The sequence below is a fragment of the Electrophorus electricus genome, chromosome 19, assembly GCF_013358815.1.
Source record: "Electrophorus electricus isolate fEleEle1 chromosome 19, fEleEle1.pri, whole genome shotgun sequence".
Taxonomy (NCBI): Eukaryota; Metazoa; Chordata; class Actinopteri; order Gymnotiformes; family Gymnotidae; genus Electrophorus; species Electrophorus electricus.
Genome location: NC_049553.1, coordinates 4,513,918 through 4,540,579, shown reverse-complemented (window position 1 = coordinate 4,540,579; position 26,662 = coordinate 4,513,918). Strand labels below are relative to the sequence as shown.

At 39.9% G+C, this 26,662-nt stretch overlaps 1 protein-coding gene across 4 annotated transcripts in view; it reads left to right on the top strand.

Moving 5' to 3' along the window:
• Positions 1 to 26,662, top strand: part of LOC113577343 (collagen alpha-1(XXV) chain) — a 136,230-nt gene that overhangs the window by 50,306 nt on the left and 59,262 nt on the right. For all 4 annotated transcript variants that reach the window (XM_027009934.2, XM_027009933.2, XM_027009936.2 and 1 more), the window contains exons 3-4: positions 17,657 to 17,701; positions 22,021 to 22,028. In XM_027009934.2, the coding sequence (XP_026865735.2) occupies positions 17,657 to 17,701; positions 22,021 to 22,028 (53 nt within the window). The remainder of the gene's footprint in view (positions 1 to 17,656; positions 17,702 to 22,020; positions 22,029 to 26,662) is intronic.

Here is a 26,662-nt window from a genome sequence, read left to right as displayed (position 1 = left end):
CCTAAGTGTTTGCTTGAACATGGCTGGAGTGATTTTTTGTTTTGTTACACCAGTCCATATGGCCAGAGGTCATGGAGGTCATTGCCCAGAACCTTTGGGGTTAGATATCCGAGCTGGCTACATGCTGTTTATGTCAATCAGGTAACAATGGCTTACTCATTTGGTCATTTTAGGAAATGTAAGCCATTACTGATCAAGTGTTAGAGGTCAAGACCCCAGGAATGTGCAGGTGGTCAGGAGGCCAAGCAAGAGAGCGACTGAGGAAAAATGGGTACCTTCTTGGAAAGTAAGAATTTTTAGACAGTGCAACTACTAGCCAAATGAAGAACTGAAGAGTTTATGCTGGCTTAAATTTTAAAAGCCGAAGAAGTATCATTTCTATTAAAATGTTTGAAATGTTAAGAAAGATGGTTGTGTGGTGTTAAAGATAATTAAAAGCAACAGCTCATAGTGGTGTGTGCTGGAGGAAAGAGCCTTTTATTCTCTCCAGTGGTATGGTCAAACATGAAGAGCCATGTCACTTGCAGCAAGCCAGCAAAATCCAACTGATAAGCTAAACAAAAAAAAATCCCCACTATCATAACCATCATCATTACATCGGCATGCCTTGTATGTATGGAAGCCAGCAGGAAAGCCTTTATACAATTTATCAAGTTGTTTTCACTGAGTCACTGACCAACTAGGATAGATACTGACAACAGTGAACTTTGGAACAAAAAAAAAATGAATGGCTTATTCCTACATGACACAAAAGAAAAAGCTTGCACTGGCATTTGGACCCTGCTAGCCTTCTAAACATGTCTGAATATTGTGGTGAAGCCTTTCAGTGGTCTTTCCTCAGCTGAACCTAAGAATATTATAGAACCTAAGAGCATTAAGAAAGTTGTACAGAAATGCCAAGATGTGTGGGAGATTTGTCTCTGATGGAATGATGCCAAATGAATTTCAAAACCACCATCACTGCTGGCTTTGTCAAATTTGTTTGCTTGCCACAGTCGGAGTAAAATGGAGTAGTCATAAAAACAATTTGACCTCAATGAAGCAAATGACAGTAATATATTAGACTGGATAAAGCACTTATGCTCTTTATATATTACATCTGTGACCTTTTTTTTAAGTTTCTCTCTTTTTTTCATTTAAGTAGAGGGGATCCACCCACGCCTGTGGATTTCAGAGGTCCACTGCTCAGGAGCTCCTCTTAGTCCAGAACGTGCCGGAACAGTGAAGGGTTGAGATTGATTCCTCAACGTGCAGAGCCAGGCAGGAGTCGGTGGTGGGAGGGTTGGAAAAGAAAACATGGGAATGGCTCCTCACGAGCAGAGCAAAGAGCAAGGGGAGACGCAATTGGCAAACTGAAAGTCGATGTGTGACTTGGCTGCCCGTGATGGAAATGACAAGAATGAAAAGCTTAAGAGGGTCCAGAGAACTTGTTTTCCACCCTCTCAATGTGGTCCAATGCTTGTCACCCTCACTGTATCCATGTCTGCTCTGCCTCATCATTAGCCCCTACACCCTGTGGGGCTTTGTTCTACCTTCTCGTTGCTCTCTCTCTCTCTCTCTCTCTCTCTCTCTCTCTCTCTCGCTCTCTCTCTCTCTCTCAAATCTCCAAAGCTGAAGTGTCCATGAATGTAGCCCACTGTCCAATGAACATAGCTTGTTTACTCAACCACAATTCCAGAGTTGCTGGTAGGGTAGTAATGATATTACTTCTCAAAGTTCCTCCAGTTTCGAGTCTCGAATCTACATTGTTGTGGCCAGAATATTGATGGACTCCTTTAACTTTTTAATTTCTTACAGTAAGTAAAGAGTAACAAACATTTACCCCTAGTATGGTTAGCTTAGGGCTGGGTCTCTCATCCAATTCTGATTTTGCCCTTTGGAAAAATAGAGCTCTTTTAAACATATACATCAAAATATTACAATCAAAGTTAATGGAAAGCATGTGCATGGCTTTGATCATACACAACAATGTCTTATACTGTACTGTGGGTCCAGTCATCATTTCAGAGGAGACAGCCCATTTCCTTTTATTTGGGTTCATTAAGTTTTTTGGATCAGGTTTTGACGCATGCCATGTACAATAGAATATTAATATTTAGCCCATGCATAATATGGTGATGCCTTCATATTTTCAGGGGCCATGACTTTTAGAGACTTCAAGGTTTTTCTGTGTTATTGCAATGTGTTAGAATTTGCAGTACACATATTAATAAAAATAGACAATAGCTTTTTGAGTTTATCTCTGGCACCAACTGTGCCTGATGTGCAAATGCAGACTGTCCTCCAAAAATTTGGGGATTTGTTAGACAGGATTAATTAGGATTTAAGAAAAATGGCTTTAATTGTTGAGCACTTCACCCAGTTTAATTAGTGAATTTATAAGTACCTGACAGGCACAGACCCTTAGGGAGAAATGTTCTTGCTTAAAGAACCACAGCTTTGTAATTTGGGTTTCACTGGTATGCAGCATCTTGAAACTTAGAGGGAGGTAGAAGCATAAACCAGCTAGTGACAGGTGTTAGCCATGCATGAGCCTTGAAGCGGACAGGTTTGTGATGAAATGGGAATATGAAGATTTGTGGATGTGTGTGTGTGTAGATACGGGCACTTAAGCAAAAGTGTCTGATTTTTCCTACTGCAATAATCTGAATCAGAGGGAGCTGTTAAAAGATAAAATATGACTATTGAGCTTTGCAGCATTTAACACTAGTACAACACTAATTTTACAGCTTGGTTTGTAAATTGCTCAAGAATGTTAGAGAAAAAAAGAACAACCTTAAAACCTGACATATGCTAGTTCATCACTTGTAATAACGTCAAGATTCTAGAAGTTATAAATGATACTGGAAGCAGCAAGAAATTGAGATATCTTGTTCTTGTGATTTTGTGACCAGGCCTCACCATAAAATAAACATGCAAAGACCACAGTATCCTGTCTGGGTATATAGACCCAGTAGGCTTAACCTTCCAGCTTTCACCACCTATGGTACACATGGCTTACTCTGAACTGTGAAGTCAAAACAGCTAAGGGTTCGTCTGAAACACCCAGACTTCCCTGGGAAAAAGTGCTAGAAACTTAGGGAGACACCTGTCACCCCTTGAAAAATATTTCCTATCTCCACTGTTGCCCCTACTCTTAAGTGTTGGGATCACCAAATTGTAGGTGATCAGCCATAATTTCCTCTGCCTGTTATGGTTGGCTAATGCAATGCTGTATTCAAAAGTGAAATGGTAAAGAAAGAAATAGCAAATGTCTGGAGGGATCCACCTTAAAGTAGCTCCAGATTTAGAGAGTACATTTTGCGTCAACACTTCCTGGCAGATATTTGCCCAGGAGAGAGGGAGGCAACATATGCTTTCCAAGAAGCTTGTGTTTCTGAATCTTTCTGGCCTGAATGCTATTAAACAGTGGTGATTTAAGCAGGATGGAACATGCCACCCCAAGTTTGTGAGTTAACAGAAACTTTCCTTAAAGCTAAAGGGTGTATTAATAAAACCCACTTAAAGCCTTCCAATGAAAGCAGCCTATCTTTATTATCTTGGCTTAAAAAGATGAACAAACCTGGACCCGTTTCCTAAAATCATTATAACATTAATTTCATCTTATATGAAAGAGAGAGAGAGTTCAGTGTCATACTCACTTTACAATTTAACAGTGATCTTTGTTTCAAATCAAAATCAAATCAAATCAAAGTTTATTTGTCACATACGTAATCATGCACAGTATAACTGGCAGTGAAATGCCTTTGATGACTGCTCTGCCCGTAAACTGAGAGATACAGAAAAATATATAGATAAGGGAAATGAAAGGTTAAACTGAAATAGATTCTAAAATGTACTTGTATAGGAAGAAAAATAAAGTCTAAGATATAAAATAGAATTTGTCTGGGGGAAAAATAGATAAATGTGAATGTATTCCCAGATAAAGAAATGAATCTATAGGGAATGAATAAACATGAATATGATTATATACATTTATACAATTATCCAGCTTAGCGAAATATGGGTAAGAATGTATATGATGTTATAGTGAACAATGGTCCAGTCCAGTGGGGAAATCCAGCGAATGTGAATGAAGAGTAGTCCCATTAGTTGCCCTGATTCAGAGCCCGAATGGCCTGTGGGAAAAAGCTCCTCTTCAGTCTCTCTATGTTGGTCTGTAGGAAGCGAAAACACTTCCCTGATCTCAACAGAGAGAAGAGCCTATTGTTGGTATGGGTGGGGTCCTTCACAATCCTCCTGGCCTTGGTCTGGCACCGCTTGTAATAGATGGTCTGTAGGTCAGGAAGTTCCGTATGAGTGATGCGCTTTGCTGAATGCACCACCTTCTGGAAAGATTGTCTGTCCTGCTTGGTGCAGTTCCCAAACCAGACTGTGATGTTCCCCGTGAGGATGCTCTCAGTAGTGCAGGTGTAGAAGTTGCGCAGCACCTTGGAGGGCAGTCTGAAGTCTCTTAGGTGTCTGAGGTGGTAAAGACACTGACGTTCTGGTGTGGCATGTTTTATGAAGCTTTTGGGGAAACCCAGCCCTGGACTAATATCCTGCCTATAGACAAGACTCCTTATGTCAGTGAGTCTGGGAAGTGTTCCTGTGCAATATGATCCTATGAGGAAAGATCTCATTTTGGCAGAATTAATATTCAGATGTGCATTGAGCCGGTGGTGTTTTACATAGTGATGAGCTAATCTCAGCTTTGTCAACTCAGCTATTGATACAATCTAAAATTGCCTATGGTTTCAAAGTATATAACTTAAATTAGTTACAGTACCTTTTCATACTTGTTAATGAAATGGCTAATGCATAATTAGCCATGCAGCCTCTTCATCTGAAGCAATGCCACATGTCAATGGTCGTCCTAGCCTTTGCAGTGGCTCCCATCAGTCAGTGAGTGTAAATCAGGCGTGCTCCTGACAGAAACCCAGGCCTACACTTGCCCTTTTTATACAAAACCAGCTACCACTTCATCAAATCACACTAATGTGAGAGGCGTGTCCAGCGGTGAGGCAAGGAACATTTAGCCGCAAGGCCCGAATGGACGGACTCTCGAGGGAGGAGTCCCGCGGGCCCGTGAAGTCACGCCCTGTTTTCCCCTGCATCAACAACCTGACTCCCCTTCCCAGCTGAACTATGAGCTCACCCACTGTCCTTCTTTGCTAGACAATGATAGTGCACTGCGGTGCTATGTGCCAGCACAAAACGCGACGCACTGGTGCCCTGGTGCGCCATGCCGGGTTTACCTAAGTGGTAGGGTGTTGGATGATGTATAGTGTTTATGTTCCCTGGCTCTGGGCCCATGCTATAATTGGTAGTAGATGAGCACATATACTACAAATAACCTGGCACTCCTTTCTTATAGAATTACCAGTGGATGTTGATGTCCAGGCAAAGGTGCGGCTCAGCTTGCAAGTTGGACATTTGTAGTTAATGTAAAGAAGAAATAAAAGAGAAATAAATAGTCCTAGTTCACAGAGCATTGTCAGTCCATACTGGAGACAAAGGACTGCACACACATATTACATTCATCAGAATTGTGGAGAAACATAACCCAGGCAGCAATTGATAGCCACAACTGACCATGGTCATCTACTAAGTGCACTGAGATAAATTATAAGGCCATTCTACTTCCATTTACTTAAAGTGTTCCAAAACAACGTACTCTGTTTTTTTTTTACTCATTTTACCTTCTGCTGACTGATTTGGTTTTTAAAGACCCGTTTAACAAGCTAATGCCTTGGCAGCAAGATGGACTGTACATGAGATGTTACCGTTTGGAGAGGACGGGGGTGAGGGGTCTGAGGTAAACTCTGGCTTAGCTCTCTGTAGGCCACTTATAAGCCAGGACTTCCTATTTAATCAAAGTTGATGCGTAAACCTCCGTTACTGGATTATTGTGGCAGGGTTGTAAAAGAGAGGGGCGGCAAGTTCAAAGGGACTCGTTAGGTGGCTCTTTGCCAGAGGCTGCGCTGCGAGATCCGTGAGCAAGAGGGCAGGACAACCTCCCATCCCTCTGCTCCCACACTGTTCCTGATGTTTCCCAGGGAAAACCCAGACACATTTCACTAGAAGCAGAGCAGCAGTGCACGCTGTAAGAATGGCTGAGCAACAGGGTTACGCTACTGTGACAACTGTTGCTTAGTAATTAACGATGTCATTTGCTTCTCTTGCAGCCTGGTGTTCCCAAAGACCGTGGGATGTAAGCACAAAGCACGTATGAGTTTGCTGAAAGAATATCATTCATTTCACATTCTGCATATCTGAAATTAAGGTTTAAATGAGCTGCACTGTGGCTTCCTTCTGACCATATAACAAAGAGGCTTTTGCCCCTGTAACTTGCAATCAGGTTCGAAAACCATCTGAACTCAAAGTGCTGTCTTGGAATGAGAGACTACAAAGCACTTCTGTAAGTCACTCTGGACAAAGGCATCTTCCAAATGCTCGAAATGTAAATTTTAATGTAAATGATTGCCGTCATTTTATAATATTTATTATGCGAAGTGCTCTACATGTGTCTGCTTCTAGAATTTTTCTTTTTCTCCACTGATCATATTTAAAAGAGATTAATGAAATTACATTTTTTTTAAAAAAAGCCTCAGGCACTGTAGCTCATGGCAGTGACTTGAGGCAAACATGGCTAGATTTAATGAATATCTGTTTTTTGGAAGCAGCTATGTCAACATCTGTGTAACCCAGAGCCCCCTTCTTTGTTTAAAACTTCATGCAGCATTTTGGAACTATTTCAAAGTTACTAAACATTTTAAGCATGGAAATGTTTGAGGGTTTAACAAGACAAATTATGGCCTAATTTTAAACACTGCTCACCCTCTTGTTTTCTAACATAAAATATTTAATTTGCAAGATTTTCCTATTTTTACAAACTCTTAAACTCATGTTTTCAAGAAAAATCCAGACTTATCTACCAACTTGACAGCAATTTTGTTTCAAACTGCGGATAAAGTTTTATAAAGTGGTAATTGAGAAAAGGCTGTGACACATTTACTGTGAAATAAGAAAAAAATGCCTGAGAAAAATCAATTTACAAAACATGGAGTTGCACTGAACTGCACTGAAGGGAATGAGGCATGAACAAACTAGACTCAATCAAATGTGCTTAGTTTAACAAATTAACATTAGATCTTTTGAGTTGTTGAAACACCCCCAATGTATAGAGCACTGTTAAAGCAAGCAAGTCACATGGAACTAATATTGGCAATTCACTCGAGTAAATCCTTTTTTTTCTTGTGTGCTTTGGTGGAAAAGACACACCCACACCTGGAGTCTGGAATTGTTCACCAAGAAGTTTGCCCAATGAGTCCTAGCATATGTTCTCCAGATAAGTTCACTCCTCTTTAAATGTACTGCCATATACTGCATTGGCTTTCATCTGCTGACCACAAATACAGCCTTGTGACAAGTGCTTATGTAATGCATGCTGTAATAAACAGTACAAGATGTTATTATGGAGGCGCTTAAGATATACTAATAATATACTGCAGCAATGAAAATTGGTGAGATTTGCATTTACAACAAAAGCAATTAAACACCAACTTGAGTTTTGCCTGATTAAACTTCCTTTTGGACTTTCCTTAGCCATCAAGACATTCTATAATCTTCTCTTTAACATTGCACTGCAAAAAGAATAGATCAGTATAAGAAGGCTTTCTTTATGAGGCCTGTGCTTAGTGTGGCAGAAACTCTTCACTTTTGATTTATTTAAGAAATGCCATTCATGGCAAAGAAATTGAAATACCGGAATAGCAAGAGACACTCAAGGAACAGAGACCTCCTCTTCTTGTTTTGACCTTGATCGGACTGACTCACCAGTAGGAACACTTGAGGCAACTGTGGGTCCTCTGCCAAGGTCTAATGATGGCCCTGTTCCCCTCTTTTCAATCAAGGAGTTGCAAAAACGATTGTGCTTCACTCCTTCATTGCAAGATTTAACTCCAACAAGACAGGGAAATGTATGTTCCTTTTTATAACGGAGAATAGATTTCTTGTAAATTATTCTACACATCAAGTTTCCGGACAGTATGTAAAATCCTTGCAGCCCTGGGACCAAACTGAGGTATTTACCAGTTCCTTTAGCTATTTAGTTAACCACTATCTTTTTGAGTCACCCAGATACCGTAGCTACTTGTTATTAATGCTTAATGATTTGATGGAGTGAGTTAGCTAAATGGTGAACACCCCTCTTTGGGGCAAACAAATTTAAAGTACCAAGGTGAAAGTCCATGTTATTTTTCTAATTTAGTCTGAGCTGATATTTAGGGAGTAAAGATAACATATGGCTGGTGAGGTCTTATGCCGTGTTGCTGCTGACTAATGGCTGCTGTTCAATAAATGCATTTTCTGATCACTTTAGTGATTATGGGAAGGACATTGGGAAGCATAATTACTGTATGATTGCTCTTTCACAAATTGCCCTTATGTAGACCAACTGATGACTTGCAAAAGGTATGCTATTATAGCGTGCGATAGAGGTGAAAACATCCTCAGAGTTTATGCCAAGTTCCTTTTTTCCTGGTGCTAAATGTATGCCTGTAAGAAATGTGTATGTTTTTCTAAAATATTTCTCTCTACTAATCACATGAGATTTCTCTGGAAAGTCTGGAGTCTGTAGAGGCTGCTGCACTGGACACTGCACTAAGGGCATGCCCTGAAGTTGACACACAGGTGTACAGCAATGGGACTAATACTAGATATGAGGGCCATACTTGTCAAGCAGCTGGTCTCAAGGCTACCTGTGGGGTTTCTGAGAGGTGGGTGGGTGGGTGGGGTGGGGTGGAAATGAAGTCTCAGACTGGGATGCACCGATGGCACGTTATTTGCATTTCCACTAGCTGGCCACAGCGAGCCCCAGACACTGCGGCCTTTCATCATTCACCAGAATTCCTACAAGCTTCTGACCAGCGCGGCGGGTAGGGCGACCAACGGCCATAGATGTTGTTGGCTTCTTATGTGGGCAAAGATCATAAGACGGTTTAGTGCAATAAACAGCCTTGGCTTGTGCATGTGCAGTCGATTGAAACATCACCTCTGATGATTCAGCGTGCGAGTTTGTTGTTTGGTATTCATCGCTCTGTTGCCATTACTACAGGAGTCGACCAACACATCGGCTAATTTCTCACACAAATTAAGCCACAAATGTTGCCGGGGTCCATGGAGTCCTTCTGGGTTATGGTCTGAGCACATCTTGTTTTGTCCTGCTCATTGCACAGAGCTGCATGAGGGTGAAGAGTCTGCTAACTTACATGCTGTTTGCGTTAATTACCTACCATGGGCCGCACCCTCCCTGTGTTGAGCAGAGGCTGGAAAACGGAGCTCAGAGCCATGTGTCAACTGGACCCTGACAACAAAATTAGCTATCGGCTGGTTGAGCAGAGCGGGCCGTTATATCGAGACATCAGTCATGTCTGTGGCCGTTGCAGGCTTTAATTGGTGGCATTCATGGAACACTGATTGTTCATAGTGCCATTGCTTTCATCCACTCGATGTTTAATGTCTGAGAATGAATGGGATGTGTTTACCACAATCAGATGAGAATTTTTTATGTTTGCTATGAAGTTCCAAAACCATTTGACTCCATTTTCATTCATAAGCCATATTTCATGAGTGCCATTTTCAGTTCAAAGCTGTTTGGTGCATTCGATCATTCTGTGTATTTACTTCCAGTAACAAATTTCAACTCTGCCGATTGTGCACTAATTATTGTTTTTTCTTGAGTCCATCCAAGGTTTATGATCTGTTATTGCATGATTAACAGCCATGTAGATGATTAGTATAAGTGTCACCCCTCAGTCTTTTTCCAGCTATGCCAGTCTCTTGATACACAGACTAAACAGCGCTCAGCTGGAATGGAAATTTACTGCATGAATATCTTTCCAGTTCATCAAAGCAGTGTGATGTGTTGATTTGGCATCAGGCCAAATCATGAGGTCAAATGCCACATACCAGGTCAAATCTACAGATGACCAGTTATTCTGATGCTGTGATCATTGTAACCTTTTAAAGTGTATTCTGTGTGTTACAACCCCGTCTAGGCTGTGAGGCCATAACAAGGAAAAAGAAAAATGTGAATGGCTAACGGAATGCAAGTTGTAGAAAAAAAATTAAAAAAAATGAACAGCAACAAAACAAACTGAATCACAAGTGGAAGGTTTTTTGTTTTTTTTCAGTGTATTGTACAGACATTATCATTTACAAATAATCTTACTGGTGCAAATTCCTTCAGGAGTGACCTAGGCCAAAATAATAACCAAAACCCACACTACTGAAATAAAACTACACACTAACTAACCCTAACAACACAAAAAACATACAACAAACTTTCCTAACTCCCTGACACAGACAGACAAAACCCACACCCAACAAAAATGGCAGTCACTCCCTACCACCAGTGTCCAACATCAAAGCACCAAACAAACAATATTAACACTCTTTGCACAATCTATATATATGTATATATACATAGCTACCGAAGCAGGAGGGGCGAAGCCAAAGACGAAGTCCAAAAATGGGGAAAAACAAGGTCATACACAAAACGTCATACAAATTTCCAATCACAGCCAAAAAAAACTCCAAACTAACAGTCTCCTTTGGCACACTCTCTCTCCTTCCTCTTCTGGGAGGGGCCATTAAATAGCCGACACAGTTGGCTGGAAAACCCGGCGAGGTACGAGGTGGAGACTCAAACAGGGTGGAAATCCTGGCAGTGGACCTGAAACACCCGCACCAAATGAACACAGCAAATAACATGTGCTTGATGTTACAAGTGATGAGTCGATTGTTTTCAGCTGATGTACAGGAGGCTCTCACTGAGTGATTGACAATTGATTGATCAATTCTTCCATCGTTCAGAGGATGGTCTTCCCATGGGCGTGTATGCATAAATATTTGGGCATCGCAATGTGTGACAGTTTGCATCTTAGCTTAGTATCCACAAGCAATTAACACGTGCCTAGCATGTCCTTGGGCACCTACATACAGTTAAACAGGGCATGCAAGGTCATCCAAATGTCACAGCATGCCTAAGCTATGTCTCAGATATAGTATAACTGCCATCATACATGGTCACCTGATACTACAGAGCAAACAGCACTTCTATCACACATAATAAAACACATTTGGCTCAGCAACACTTGATCCCACCTGTCTGACCCATTTGATGTGCTTGGTGACAATTCCACTCAGTGCGAAAAGTATTCCAGCAGCTGTTTCACAGGCTGAGTGTCTTCTCCTTTTCCTTGAGCACTACCTCAAGGCTGCATACACAGACTGGTAGACAAATTCATTCAACCCACCTTACACCCAAACTCACAAACAGCATCCCCAGTGGAATACTCACCAGCTGTTGATTCATAAAGTAGAGACAGCAGACACAGGAGATCTAGAGCTAGATTATGCTCACCCTTTGGCCATCTGTCTGGCTAATTGTCTGTCTGTTCATTTTAGCCGTCAGGTTAGCAGCTGGGTCTATGGGGGGGCGGAGGGGGTGGGGGGGGGGTCCATGAGTCCCTGTAACAAGACTAAGTGCAAACTGTTGTTCTCTCAGTGTATCTAAATCAATTAGAACACTAAACATATAATGCAGTTAATATCAGGAGGTTTAGCACATTTGGAATAACATATACAGCATTCTTAGTCTGTGCTCAGTGGTGTGGTTTCATCCACACCTGCCAGACAAGTAAGGTCTACCTCAAGCCGAGAAGTACCGAAGCTGTTCAGCTTAAGCAGCGAGGGAGCAGCTTGGCAATTGATCCGCTTCCTTCTGACCTTCACTGGCGCTGAGCATTCTGTGCTTCCAGTTGGACCGCAGTGGGCTCTGCAGGGAAGATAATGGCACTTGCAGGGTGGGTTTCAAGTATCCAAGACCTCTGTTCCACCAAAAGAGAAATGCATGGATCTCCAAAGGTGATGAAAGGTCTTCTCGTTGTTGCAGCTTCCTTGCGTAATGGCCGTGGCATCTGTGCCAGAAAGATGTGGTGTTATGTGATGGGTGATTTAAGTTGGACATCATGGCACGATTTAATATGGATATTTTTCCATAAAGATAGAATGTGTTTTATAGATACTTTCAATAGGAAATTCCAGTAATGCGAGAGAGAAAAGAATTATCAAAACATTTGCTTTTCGTATGTAGGTAGTATAGGTAATGGACTGGGGATCTTAGCCTAAACTTCAGTTCCAAAGCCAAAATGCATTTTTAAAACCTAATATAATCTTTTATTTAATGTTATTTAATGTTAATTGGGCTGAAATGATTGATGGTGTACCGGAAAGTTATCGAAAAAAAAATCCACTGGTTAACCAAAAAATAGCAAGGAAACAGAATCCCACAGAGTTAAACTTCTGCTCCACAGAGAAGCACTTGCACATTTACAATCCATCAATCTAAGTAGCAGTGCATAATATTAGAGACTGACAGTGAATACACACACTCACTCAGGGATATTGAACCATGTGGTTTTGGATTGTTTTCCGTGAGTTATGGCTTCATGACTAATTAATGTTACTTAAAAAGGACAGGATTAGGCCAAAATAAACTGCAGATGATCTGTGCATGACTGCAAACATAAAATGGACATCATTTTAATGATAGGTTATGCAACTGATCTGTCTGTGTGATCAGCACTGTCAAAAAAGAGTAACCAATAATTTAATCTTAATTTTTGACAAATCTCTCTGTTTTCATCTATTGTGGATTGAATATTTTGCTTTCGAAAACATAAGATTGTAACATGTCTCCATTCCTATACAAGATTGTTCACTAGCTGCCATAGCAATTAAAGAAGCACTGCCATTTGCCACAATGTCCATCACATATGAGTGGTCACACAAATGTTCAGTCCACCAATCACAGTTGGCTCAAAAACAAGTATAAACTGTGGGTCAATCTAACCATAACAATACATTTATTAAATGCAGAAACAAAAAGGCTATTCAGTAAGGGCCTGTCTCCTGAAGTCTCACATCCAAACATAGTAGAAGGAAAGTGAATTAATGCCATTCATAAAAAATATTTTCTGTGTGTGGGTTCACTGGTTATGGTGAGTCATGTCTATGTATTTATTGGATGCACCAGCAGACACACCTACAAAACACACATGCAGACACATTCACCTTTCAGAATTTTACATTATTTTCTAGGTTTCCCTGGACAGCTTTAATATCGTTCTTGCACGCACTGGTCTCACAGTATACAGCACTTAGATTTAGTTTCCCACATTCATTCATTCAACCCCCGGCCCCGCCAAACCCAACTATTCCACTGTAGAACTCATAGCTAGGCCTTTTCTACAAAAAATGGTCCCTAATTCTACATACTATAACTTAGTTCTGAACAATCTGTAACATTCATGATTCAACTAATTAAAGATGATATGAATGACAGTAATTAGTTCATCGGTTGAGCTGGATGTTGTGAGTAGGAATTAAAACGAAGCCACCCTGTGCGTCTCATTAAAGATTTCCACTGGACTTCGAGTCCTCTCTCCACAGGCTCAATATCTCCACCAAGCACCCAGTACCAAATGTTCTTACGATGATGTTTGTATACATACTCACACACCACAGACGGCTCTGTAATTGATATTATCATGGATGAAGTTTGCTTGGAATGTTTAAAAAGTCCCTCTGTATTCTACCTTAAATATCATATGCAAGTCTTGCATAAAAAGCAACAGTCAAGAAATTTACAGGTCATCCATAGGCTTATTTTTCTTTTTACAGAATTTTTACCCTTTACTTGGCAAACTTTTCCTGGGTGGGGAACGGTGGGAAAATGGGGTCTATTTTCCTGACATTTTCAAAATGCCTAAACACACTGTACATTTTTTGTGTGTGCGTTGTGTCATGGAGGAAAATAAATGCACAGTGACTGGTGACGGCCTTAGTCATTTACAAATAAACAATTGTCAGCATTTCTTCAAGGCCTTAAGGCAAATGATTGGCAATTAAATTAGGCCTATGGAGCTGGAGTGGATGATTTTCCTTTATTTATTTGCAGTGTTCGTTGGCCACCCAATTTATCTAGAATTTGGTTAAGTCCTCCCCCTGATCTCTGTGTAGTCTAGAGTCATGCCAGCTCTATAAATGACCTGGACACTATTTATCATCTAGGCTGAGCTTTATTTCAGATAAAATGCACATGTTGGTATTCGTGAGTTCATTTAAAATCACGATTAATAATCTTTATGTTTGATGCATCTTACAACCTGACATTTATGAGAAAAGCTAAAAATAATTCATTAATTCATACATAGTTAATACAATTGTCACTATGAACAGATTTGGCAAGATTTAAAAAAAAAAAAAATGTTTTTGCCAAGAGTTCATTTAATGAAGTTGAGTGAGAATTTATAAGTGCGAGAGCTAAAGTGTAGAAAGTGTAAACCTAAAGTGTAAAACATTAAAGTGTAAAAGACATGTGAGATGGGAATAAACAGTCCTTGGTCACAACTGAGTTGAGCCAGAGGTTCCCAGATATCATGGCTGTATGGGAGACAGCTCTGAGAACATTAACTACTGCACTCAATTGTTATGGCCTTTGGAAAGTCGGACAACTAGTAATTGAAAAGTATTGTGCTGCAAAATAGTTATGACATCTGTGCACAAAAGGGTGTTTGCACCAACCTGGAGATATGCCGGTTCAACCCACTAGCAGTCTTCTTCAACAACTTACAAAAATGTTCAAAGCCTACCTATGGGTTTTCAGGCAAATTCCAAAGCTCTTTGGCAGTGAGAATAAGATGTTGACAAGCATTCCGTTCAGCTATTTATCGTCACGCATTAATGTGAAACCTTTTTTAAACAGTTCACTCAGCCTACAGCCGGATCACTTATTGAAAAAGAAAATAATTATCTGGGGTAAAAGAATAAAAAAATTGGAAAACTCTTTATTCCCAATCTCTGGGAATGCCACACAGTTTTTATACACCACCACATTTGTATAACTGACTGCATGATATTGGGACATAGTATGGGGACAGACATCTGCAGCCTTTGTTGATGGTACAGCCAATCTATCAGAGGTGCATAGCGCTGTGCTAGAGAGCCACATAAATACCACATCCAAGTACAGGCCTCAATGACAGCCCCTCTTTAAAAACAGCAATAAACAATGTGGCAGGATTTGGATTACATTACATTTTTAATTAGGAATCAAAGTTAAAACTTCAAAAGAATATCCAAAATACATTCTTTTTAATTGGTCTTGGTAACAGAAATCAAATATATCTATTGTGATTTCTAGACATCAGAAAAGCATAGGTGGACTTGGAAGGTGTCAGTATAGCACCAACTAAACTGTTATGGGCATGAAAGTACTGCTGTAGTGAATCTCACAGCAGTCAATTTGTTCAAATGTCAAACCCACTAAAACTAAAAGTCTGTATTAAACAAGTAACAGTATTAGTACAGTTAGTTTTCATATTAATCTTCAAAAGGGCAATTCAAATAAAAATGTCTATGCAAGATGTAGGTTTCACTTAAGGAGCAGGCAAGTCACATTCTCACAGAAAAGAGTAACATGGACAATACCCTGAAAAGTGTTGAAGCACCCACAGCACAGAGGTTCCAAGAACAATGTGCCTACTGTAATTCAGTGTTTCCATTTCCCAAGTGACTGTTTATGAGACCAACTCCCACAAAGTTAACCAGTCTTACTGTTCAGGGTAAATGTTTCTTGGAAATTGCTTTTTTGGTTGATGGATATTGGCTGTTGGGTTAGAAAATCACTCGACGTTACTTTCAAAGGCATGGAACAGAAACGTTTCTCACTTTTTCCTATTATTGGTTTAGTTACTGGTAATATTCAGAATCAAGCAGGAAGAACCAAAGTCCTGTTGAGAAAATGACCCTTTTCACCTCTTCACACTTACTTTAACCCAAAGAAATGCTTCTGCTTGTTACTTATGAGTGGTGAACACAAAACCAATGGGACTTTTCACACGATGAGGGTACAGTAAGTGATGACGAATTAGTAATTAGCCTTTTAAAATTGCAGTTTGGACTAATTCAGTCAACAAGCTTTTCCATTGGAGTTATGGGTCTTCCCAAGGAAAGGCATGAGAAGTAATGAGTGAACAAACATGGCCAATTTGTTATTTAGAACATAACATCATGACAAATTAAGAGCAGGATTGATTAGTCCTAAGACTTCTTGTGCTGGACACGATGCTTTTTGCCTTTAAGCACCTACCACTTAGCTCCTGTAACATGCTAAAAACACTATGGTACATTTGGAGGCAGACCAGCCTTGCCCACATCTCAGCTTGTACTTTTTCTGTATGACTTAAGTAATTAAGCTGTATTATGTCTTAACTCCCTTTAACAATACACACCACATTTTTTGGCATACCAGGACTCTGAACTCAAACACACACACAGAATGTCTAAGCATATATACCCAAACTCAGTATTTTATTTTATACTTAGAAACATAGACTATTTATGATCACTATTTATAACTCACACCCCCATCTTCTTATGTAGCTACTTTTGTGCAATAATTTCAATGTTCTCTCTGTAAGGACTATATATATATATATATATATATATATATATACACACACACACACACTTTTACTATATATATATATATATATATATATATATATATTTTTTTTTTTTAATATATATTCCTTGTTGTATTTACACTATGTCTTGTCTGTGCTGACTAATATGTCTTGTCTCGTGCATTTACCTTTATGTATATTGTATATTTGCACATCGGAGTTTGGAGAAATGCAATCTAGTTTAGCTGTGCACTGCTGGTTGTATAGCCTGAATGACAATAAAGTTGACTTTGACTTTGTACAAGGAAATTTAGATTTGCCTCAAAAAGAGTACACTTTAAAAATTTGGTTTGCTATTAAATGTTCATAATATATCATCAACCAAAGAGTAAATCAGGTCAATAAATCAAATGGCAAAAACAAGGACAATTATGAGTAATGTATTACTATCATATTGGAAGTCAATTTGATGTCATTATTTAGAAACCTAATTGGCAATATATTCTTTGAATACGCTGCACTAACATGTTTCTCCAACATGCTACTGTGAAATATTAATAGCTAAATGTATTCCACACACTCTCCCTATTCCCTATGTTGCCACTACTCTGGTGCTCAAGATTAGGTAAGACTCTTAAGGCCCCTGTGGACAATACCTATGACCTCGAATTTTTCTTTCAGTCTCATTCCCAGCATGTTAAACTTAACAGGCCGTGTAATTACTTCATTCTTCTGGTTGAGCATAAAGTGACAGGTACCATTCACGCAAGGCCCGTGAGGCGCAAACTGAAAATGTTTTTAAAACAGATCAGAAATAAATGCATCCATGCTGAAAAGAACTGCACTGCAGGAATGGAACTAGAGAATGCATAGTTTTCAAAGGCAGATGGTGCTGTCTTCCTATTTCAGCCTCTGACCTTTAAAATCTTAACGAACCTCAGGATGGCCCACAGAAGCACAGTTTCCAAAGTTTCCAAAGGCAATATTTAGACAAAACCTCTGTCTGAGCAGTCCTCTTTGGGTGGTTTTTACTTAGACATTTAACAAAAGCCTGCAGAATGCAAGGCTCTGAATTTCAAAGCATTGTTTTATTTAACTTAATCTGAGAGAGCTGGGAAAATCTTTCTTCTTTTGCTTTCTAGGTCCTCCAGGGAAACGTGGAAGAAGAGGACGCAATGGAGACCCTGGTGAGTTAAGTCATTTCCACACACACAACTGTTCGCTATCACGCCCATTTCATCTCACTCAGCGGGCAGTTGTTGAAAGAAGTGTCAAGTCATAAAACTTGTTTGTGAAGCGTGCCCATAGAAAGGCAATGCGCACTACTTTTCCCATTTTCCAAAACGGAAATGATGGAGACCCAATGTACCAGTGCATGGAAGCATTGAATTCTGTGTTTGCTTAATGATATTCCAAAAGGCTTATGGGCCAATTACACTGGCCCCTAGCTCCGTTTTTACTGGACCCTATGGTAAGGAGTTCAAACCTTGGGTAGCCCATCAAATTTTGTATAAATAGTCCTCATTTATTTCTGGAGGACACATGTAAGTGGCATCCTATCCAGAGAGCATATGAAATGGATGCTGGATCAAACTATAAGGAAAGTAAAAGATTTAAATCCAAACTTCAAATTTGCATGGCCATAAGCATAAATAATGAACACTGCAATCTTATGATCACTAGTGTTGAGATGTCTAGAAGCTCAACACAATCTAACCTGTTGGAGCAAAGATAGACACTCCATAAAAAGAAATTTTGAATGACTGCATATAAATTTGAATGACTGCTTACAAAAGTTTTTTTTGGTGAACACGGGTCATAAGGTAGCAGTTAGGTCACAGAAAAGGAAATGAAAGCAACCACTGATAGAAAACGCAGGATGTTGGACTCGATTATCATTTCAAGACATAAGAAATTAAACACAATGAGGCTGGAGGCCCCATTCCACAGTTGGCTTCTGATGCTTGCAGTCAAGGTTCTCTACTCTTACTCTACTAAATTAATTTCAAATTTTATAGATGGACTGGAGTCTGTGTTTTCATTTAGCTGAAGTATAGATACCAGCAAAGGTGATAAAAATTTTAAGCTGCCATTAACGGATGCATTTTCAGGAGTGTGGCATCAAAGCCAAAGAAAAGAATTTCTGGCCTGTGGTGACACACTAGGCTGATATTTTGCATAATGTTAAAAATTAGGTATTTATAATCTGGTTTTTTGTTTGCATTTTTTTCCCTTCCATGTTATTGCATGTGGCAGTGAAGAAAAAACTGAAAATCAGCCAAAAGCATCCAACACAATGATTTCCACTGCATAGTCTGTCTTGGTAACAATACGACAAAATCCCTTCTATTGTACCAATAAAAGAGGCTTATTCTTGTGTTACGCTAGATTCGTGCTGCACGGCCAGGCACGGCAACCCAAAGCCTGAGCTACAATACTTACGGCACCAGCGGGCCGGTCCCATACACAGTCCTTCTCTTCATGAGAAGAACAGACACGTGCGCGCACTTCCACTTACAGCGTGGTTCACAGGGAAGCCAAAGCAAATGTGAGCTGATTCTCAAGTAATGACTTTTTAAGCCTGTTCTTTTCCTCTCACCTTTACATGTCACATTAATGGTGCACTGGATCTAAAACTGGATATGATCCAGGTGTCCCCCCCCCCCCCCGCCCCCCATATAAAAGTATAGAATGTATTAAGAGGTTTATAGGCATTCTTAAATATGCACACCAATTAAGAATAACTTCCTTGGCTGGCTTGCTTAATCATCACCAGAAATGGAATAACTGCTTCCAACTTGGATTTATGGAACTTTGATTAGAGAATGAATGCCAATTTTGGAAATAATAAGCAGTTGTGAAGGCATGAGGGGGAAAGCTATTTCAGATGAAGCCATCTTCAGGCCACACCACTAAAGTGATGTTTGAGTGAAGGCTGGCTCTCATTGACCCCAGATCCATGTTTGCCTTGCCAGTGGGTTTCCAGGGCGAGAAACGCCCAGCTTGAAGTATGGTCATCTGGCCCATCTGGATGGATGGAACATTACAGTGGCCAAGAAAACCCAGTGTACTGCAAATTTAAAAAGTGCTGGAAAATCACAAAACGTATCCATCAACGTGACAACATGTACATTTTTCAAAAACGCTGCAATCTCATGGATGCTATACAAATTCAGAAAACACATGCAACTTCAGAAACTTCCGAAAGTGTACATGTTTTAAAATAATGTATGTGTTGCCATGTTGATGGATATGTTTTTAGATTTTCCAGCACTTTTTACATTTGTAGATCTATGAGTTTACCCCTGGCCAATAGTGAACATCCTTTCATCTAGCTGCACTTTGCCCAGTGTGACCAGCCAATCGAAGGGGTTAAAAAAACCTGGAAAAACATCAAATGTGTTTACCCAAGGGCTGAAGCTCAAAATGACACTTCACTGGAGCACAAGTTAGGCGTAATGAATGGGGTTTGAGAAGGGAAAGCCGGTTATTTGGTTCGGCTGGCCATGGCTGTCACAGGTAGGGATGCCGGTCCACGGATTCGGCAGAGAACCATTGAGCGAAGCCATGCCGGTTATCTGTGATGGGTGATCTGTGCTTGGATGCACTCTTTCATGCACACTTATGCCGCTACACAACTCCTTTGTGTAGCAAAGAGGTCTCCTATTAATACCACAGGAAAAAAATACTTCAAAATAAAAGTTTTTTCCCAGCCGTTTTCCCCACACTAAAACATTTGCAAAACAAACAATAACTCTCAGAAAGAAAGACCATTAGCTTGATTTGTACAAGTAAATCTGTGTCAGAAAGCTGAATTATTATTATTTTTTTTTTTACCTAAACAGACCTTTTAGCATAAGGTAACTGTACCATTTATTGCCAGACAGATGTTCCACATGGACGTGTACCATTTTGACAAATGTATCAAATATTCAAAAAGGTCCCAGTCTTTTCTGTCCGACATACTAATAGATGCAATAAGACAGGATATACTGCTGTGAAGTAAGAAAGCTATTGTCATGATGCGTATTTGATCAATGTGTTAGTAATAAAAATGAAATCATAATAATCGTAATGCTTATAGGCAGTTTACAGTACATGGTGGCTGGGTTAATAATGGAGTCCAACATTAGCCACTTTGGCTCAAACACGAACCATGATGCATCTGTCCGTGCTGAAGCCTACTCTAGACTCTCCTTTCATATTTGTTGGTAAGCATGACCAGTCCTTCCATGCCATCTCACACAGTACCCTGCTAAGGGATCGTCAATCACGAGGTCACATGTGGTGAGGTTTTCAAAGTCCCACCAAAGCGGGAGCATAGGAAGAGCATAGAAATTCTTTCCAGTGTCCACTTACAGCACCGAGTTCCAGCTTGCATGAAGAGGGAAGGGCTGTTCTCGCTAGCACGTGTGCCACACCCATAACTGCGTGAGAAAAAATGTCATAACTCTGATGGCAGTCGGGGGGTGCTTGTTACCTCCCTGACCCTCCTAAATGGGGGAGATGTTCTTACACTGTTACAAAATTTGAAGAGGGAATAGAAAAGGAATGAATCTTTAATTAACTGTTTAGGTCTTCACGACAAGGTTCTCCACACATGGACGCTCACGGTAATCTACAGAAAAATGTTTTCCCTGTTCCCTAAAACACAAGATTTAAACTCATCATTGGATTGCCAGGTTGAATGTTGAATTGCGTGGTGTTCCTGCTTCATGTTTTGGATAAAAAACAGTAATTACACACAAAGAAATTAAAAGCTGTGCAATACAAATCAAACCTTCATATAGAGTAGAACTTTATACAGAGCAGCTGCACTAATGATTCGCACTTCACCTCCAACACGAGGAAGCTTTGAATGTGTGTGTGTCATCTTTCCTTCTTTTCTTTCCAGGGTTAAGCAGCTGTTTCCTAATAAGACCCAATGATTAGCATGACTTGTACAGCTCTTTGTTCATTCCCTATAGTTGTTAACCATAGACTCACTGAGCAAGGGTGTAATTGGTAAAGGGCATGACTTTACCCCTCACAAAAACAACAAGGAAAGGTAGAAGTCGGGGGTCTTGTAACAAGCCCCCAGCTCCTGTGTAATGCTATATGTCTCCATAAAAAACATGAGATGGTCCAACCTGTCATTGTTGGCCAACAGTTTGGAAAGGTGATACAGGGGCAGCATTTTGTCCAGATGCCAGTTTTAAATGCCAGGGCTATAAATAAGGGGTATGATCTGGCATGCATGCGGAAATGGGGTGTAGCTCTAGCGGTGTCATTGAAATAAGAGTAGCCGGAAGCAAGGATATTTTGTCTGTCTTGTTTGCCCCCTGGGGATATATTCCCTATCACTGAAACAGATATTTTAGACCTGCATGGCGTTGAAACTTTATTAGGGGCTGTCACATCACAGCTGCCGGGTGTCTCTGTATCTGGTAAATGAGTAACTGATCTCTCATCTGCAGCAAATTGGTTCAAATTATGACTCTTTGCCTGTCTTTTCTTTCCCCCCCAGGACCTCCTGTAAGTACCATGGCAACAAACTGAATCATGGTTTTCCTTTCTATACATCACTGAAGGTAAAGCCTTTGTATGTATGTATGAGCTGTGGCTGACAATACAGTCTATTTTGTTTTTGAAAAGTGTAAGATTTTATTTTCTTACATGTGATCTGGTATTGTCCAAGGAGATCTTTTTTTCTGTTATGTACAGTGGACTACACTGTTTTGTTAATTCAAATTTGGTGGCAAAGTTGGTCAATCAATGCTTTTGGAATTAGCATAGAAAAAAAATCTCTCAGATGCCCCATGTAATCTTGACAATATGAATACAATAATATTTTTATCCATGCCTTTCCCTAGAGGGAACTGTATTCTCATCTAAAAGCACTCCTGGGTTTGCTACAACCAAACCCAGAATGGTTGCCAGAGCATCCACTAAAAAAGAGAATCTCACTTCATTAAGTCCTGAGTGATCACAAAAACCTTCTACCTCAAACAAATGGAGAATGTCTGGCAGTGAAGCTGATGAAGGCAGGCCCATATTTAACTATGAGGAGGCAGAAGGCAGCAGTGCATTACCCGCATCAGAGCAGGCTGCATGGATTTGGCCAGGATCATTTCTAGGGGCAGGGGGCATGGAGCATATCCAAAAACTGTAGACAGGAACAGTAGGCAAATTGGCTCTATACTTACGGTCACCTGCTTGACATGTTTTGGGTTGGTGGTTGGGTGACGCCAGGTGGGAAAGGTAACTTCAGTGTTTTTCAGGTGACCATATTTTTGTCAGTTTTGTGCACTTACTAACCCACTCTAATACTGTACTTTACAATGCTCTATTAGAATATCTTAGAATGCCTTTTTGTAGGAGTTACATGAATTGTAACCGATTCATTATTATTATGATGATTTCAGATTATACTTATGGAGATTGCACTGTATCAAGCGTCACAGAATCACTTACAAATATTTTCAATACACATCATATAGCTGAAAAGATTGTTACCCAACAGAGGGCACATCCACTGAAAAGCAGTGCCTTATATACTCACTGTCAGTAAAGGCATTTCCCATTTATAATAATAATTCAAAGGAAGAATGTCTTATGTTATGAGATCATTGCTAGAAAATGAAGAAATTGATCTCGTGAATTTAAGATACATATTATGTGAGCTACACTGATTAACAAAGGGGATGTATGTGGTTTTCAGTGGGCTTTGTCCATTCACAGATCATTTGAAAATGCTCCGTATTCAACAGGCAGTAAAACAAAACAAATGGAAAAGCAATTCTTTGCCTCTATTTTTATTCCGTTTCACTCCTCTAGATAATGTTTTGCAGAGATTTCCATTTAAATAATGACAGGCTATTATTTAGGAATTCTGCGAATGACAACCTTCTGAGCATTCTGTCTCTAGAAGAGATCAGAAAAGCAGTCAGTATTTAGACCGCTGATTTTCTCCAGACATAAAAAAATGCAGAGAACTCGCCTTAATATAGCGATGCTGAAATATTTAGAATAATGGGGTCCAGAATGTTTGGTATAAGTCAACCACTGGGTGGTGACACACTTGATGATCCTTAATGGCTGAAACGCCACACTTATCAACACCAAAAGATGTGCCAATTTAGCATGCATTTGAAACCATGTGAAGAGATGCATAGCTAAGGTTCTCTAGGGTAGTTTTTAGTTAAAACAAGGAAGGAAGCAAGCAAGTGAGCAAACAAATAAATAAACAAATAGTGTTTTTGTTCCACCCATCAATCTCTTTTGCTTTTTAGGCATCTTGATGTGCTGTTTGAGAAATCATCCTATTTCTCAAACAACAAGACATCAAGACACCTAAAAAGCAAAATAAATCCATAAAGGAGAAAAATGCACTGAATCATCTATCGGTGTGCTGACTGGATGTAATAATGTGATAATTGTAAAGTGTCCTTGGGTTCTGAGAAAGGCACTATATATGTGTAACTAGAGAACTGTCATTCATTCATCCACATGCAAAGACTATCACACAAATGAATATTCACACAAATGAATATTATTCATTCAATATGGAGGTGAAACCTGTAAAATCTGATTCATATTCACATTAACAATGTGCGATAGAGGAGTTTCATTTAGAGAATGTTATATTACACTTTCTGCGTACTGAGAAATTAACTTCACCAAGTCACATACTTATGTAACGCGAAATACCATTGAAGAGTCATACGTTATGTATATTTAACTTTTCACAACTTTTTACATACATAGATAATGTATATACAAAGAATTTGCTAGCAGTCTTCTCGCACTTAACCACTTACTGTCTACATACACTTTATCCTTTGTCCATATATCTCATAAAGGATGTTTCCCCCCCCCAAGCTTATTTTAAGGGAACAGTTTGGACAGTGTGGCATGGCCAATGAATTATGCAGTGGCCCACCCTTGGGATTAGAAGAACACTGGTGATATCCAGGAGCCTGGACCTCAGATTCATCCATAATACAGTGCACCTGTTAATAAAACATCCTCCTGTCAGACTTTGATCAGCTTCCCCCCCATCTTTGTGCTCAGAGGAGCTGGAGATTTAGGAGAGCCCCAGCTCGAACATGCTGCTAATTGGCACAGCAACTAGACAAGCTGGCAGACAGCACAGAGAAAATGACAAGGGCCTGCGTCTGCAAGGGTGCCATTTAAAGCTTTTTTTTTCCTTTCCCAAATTCTAACTTTAATTACCATAGAAACCATGGTGTCAGTTAAGCAGAAAAGGCAATGCTGTGGACGCAGCTGATACTGTACTTGGAGACAATTCTAAATATGAATTACATCACAGCAATCTCCTGCACTGTAATTTGGTGAACTTGGGTAGACAATTCGTTTTGAACATTCTAAAACCGTAACATGAAAAATAAATGAGTTTGTTATATAGTAGCCCTGTGCTTTGACAAACCATAGAACCTTTGATCAGAAAAGACAAAAGCTCTCAAATTCCACCAAGGAAATGCTGGATTGGCTTGTATGTTGCCTAGCAATGAAGGAAAGAGAATGGCCAAACATATTCTCAAAGACCCCCAGCCATAAATGGCACAGCTGGGATTCAAATCCCGGTAGTAGTGCTTTCCCCAGCATTGGAAGTTGCCTTTTAAAGCATGTGCAGTAGATACATAACCAGTGTGTGTCAGGACAGGAGATTCCACACTTGCTTATTAGCAGCAAGACAAAAGAAAGTAATGTTTGATTTGCAATGCTGCCCAAGTATCAATTCAGGAATTTAACAGCGACAATAAGTTAAGTGTTTAATTTTAGAAGCTGTCTTTGTGAGGGGAATGAAAGCCTTTCAAGGGTTTTAGTTCAGTAAAATCTGTAGAAGTAAAGTTTTCAATGAGATATTATATCATCCCAGTCCTGCCAGAAACAGAACAACACATGGAGCATTTGGGGTGCCTGAAGCCTGCTAGAATATTTATACTGAGGGAATGGGGAGAAATGAGGGAAAAAAGGATATAGCAACTTTCAAAAAGTTGACTGGCACTTCAAAACCGGTAGCTAACCGAGCCACATTCAATATTGGTTTACTGCTCAGGTTGAATGAAACTGGAGAAGCACAATCTATAGCAGTATAACTGTACAATAATAACAGAAGATTTTAAACTTCAGCACTACAGCATGATTAGAGTCACTAAAATATTCTCTGTTGACAAGTTCAAAGTCAGTCTTGGGCAGCCATATTGCCGTTTCATCAAATCCAAGGATAAGGATGCATTTACAACTATGTAGGATAGAATGGAATGGAAATCATGATAAATAAGGAAATAAGGAAGCAGACCTTAACAAGCATTTAACAAGACTTACAGCTTTGTAACTCTGTATTCTAAATGCAAAACACAGCATTGCTATGAACTGATGTAATTGCAATTGTAATAGCTAAGGTTAGAGTATGAATTTGGGAAGTTGGTCTTGGATCACTACATGATGCTAACAATCCAGAGACTGGATCGCAGTTAAAGCTATATTTTTAGTTATGGTGTTTGCCAGTATGAAACAAAACACATGGAGAACTAACATGCTTTGCTGGAATTATAATTAGATGAAAACGGAGTTACGTCTCAACAGATAAAAATTTTAAAAATATATTTTGACAGGGTTGCAGTCAGGCTCAGGTAATCCAAGTGAAACAAAGGCCTGTTAGTTAGAGCAAACTCTCTGTAAACTAACTTTGTGAGGTCTCTCTGGCAGAATTCTGATTTGTTGACCTCAGAGCTCTAAGCAAAATACCGCACTGAGAGATTTCTCTGTCAGACGCTGAGTGTATATCCAAGTGCAGGAGTGACACTACTCACAGGATGTGGTTCCTAAAACAGAAAGTTCAAATCACTACAGAACGATAATATTCTTCCATTTGAACTGCCATAAAAGCTAAGAACGCTGAATCCAAAACTGTCCCACTGCTTAACAATTGCAATATGTGTGATTGTCATGGATGAGCAAGTCATGCCTTACGCCCCCTCTAGATTGGGAAAACTCGGCTGCATGCACAGATTTGGGGAGGGGGGGGGTTTGGGTGGGCTCCAGCCCATAAAAGCCTCAAAGCCCAGCAGAGAGATGCAGTAAAACCTGAGGAAGGATGGCACCCTCCTGGGCAGTGGCACACTTCAGTCAGCGGCCCCGCC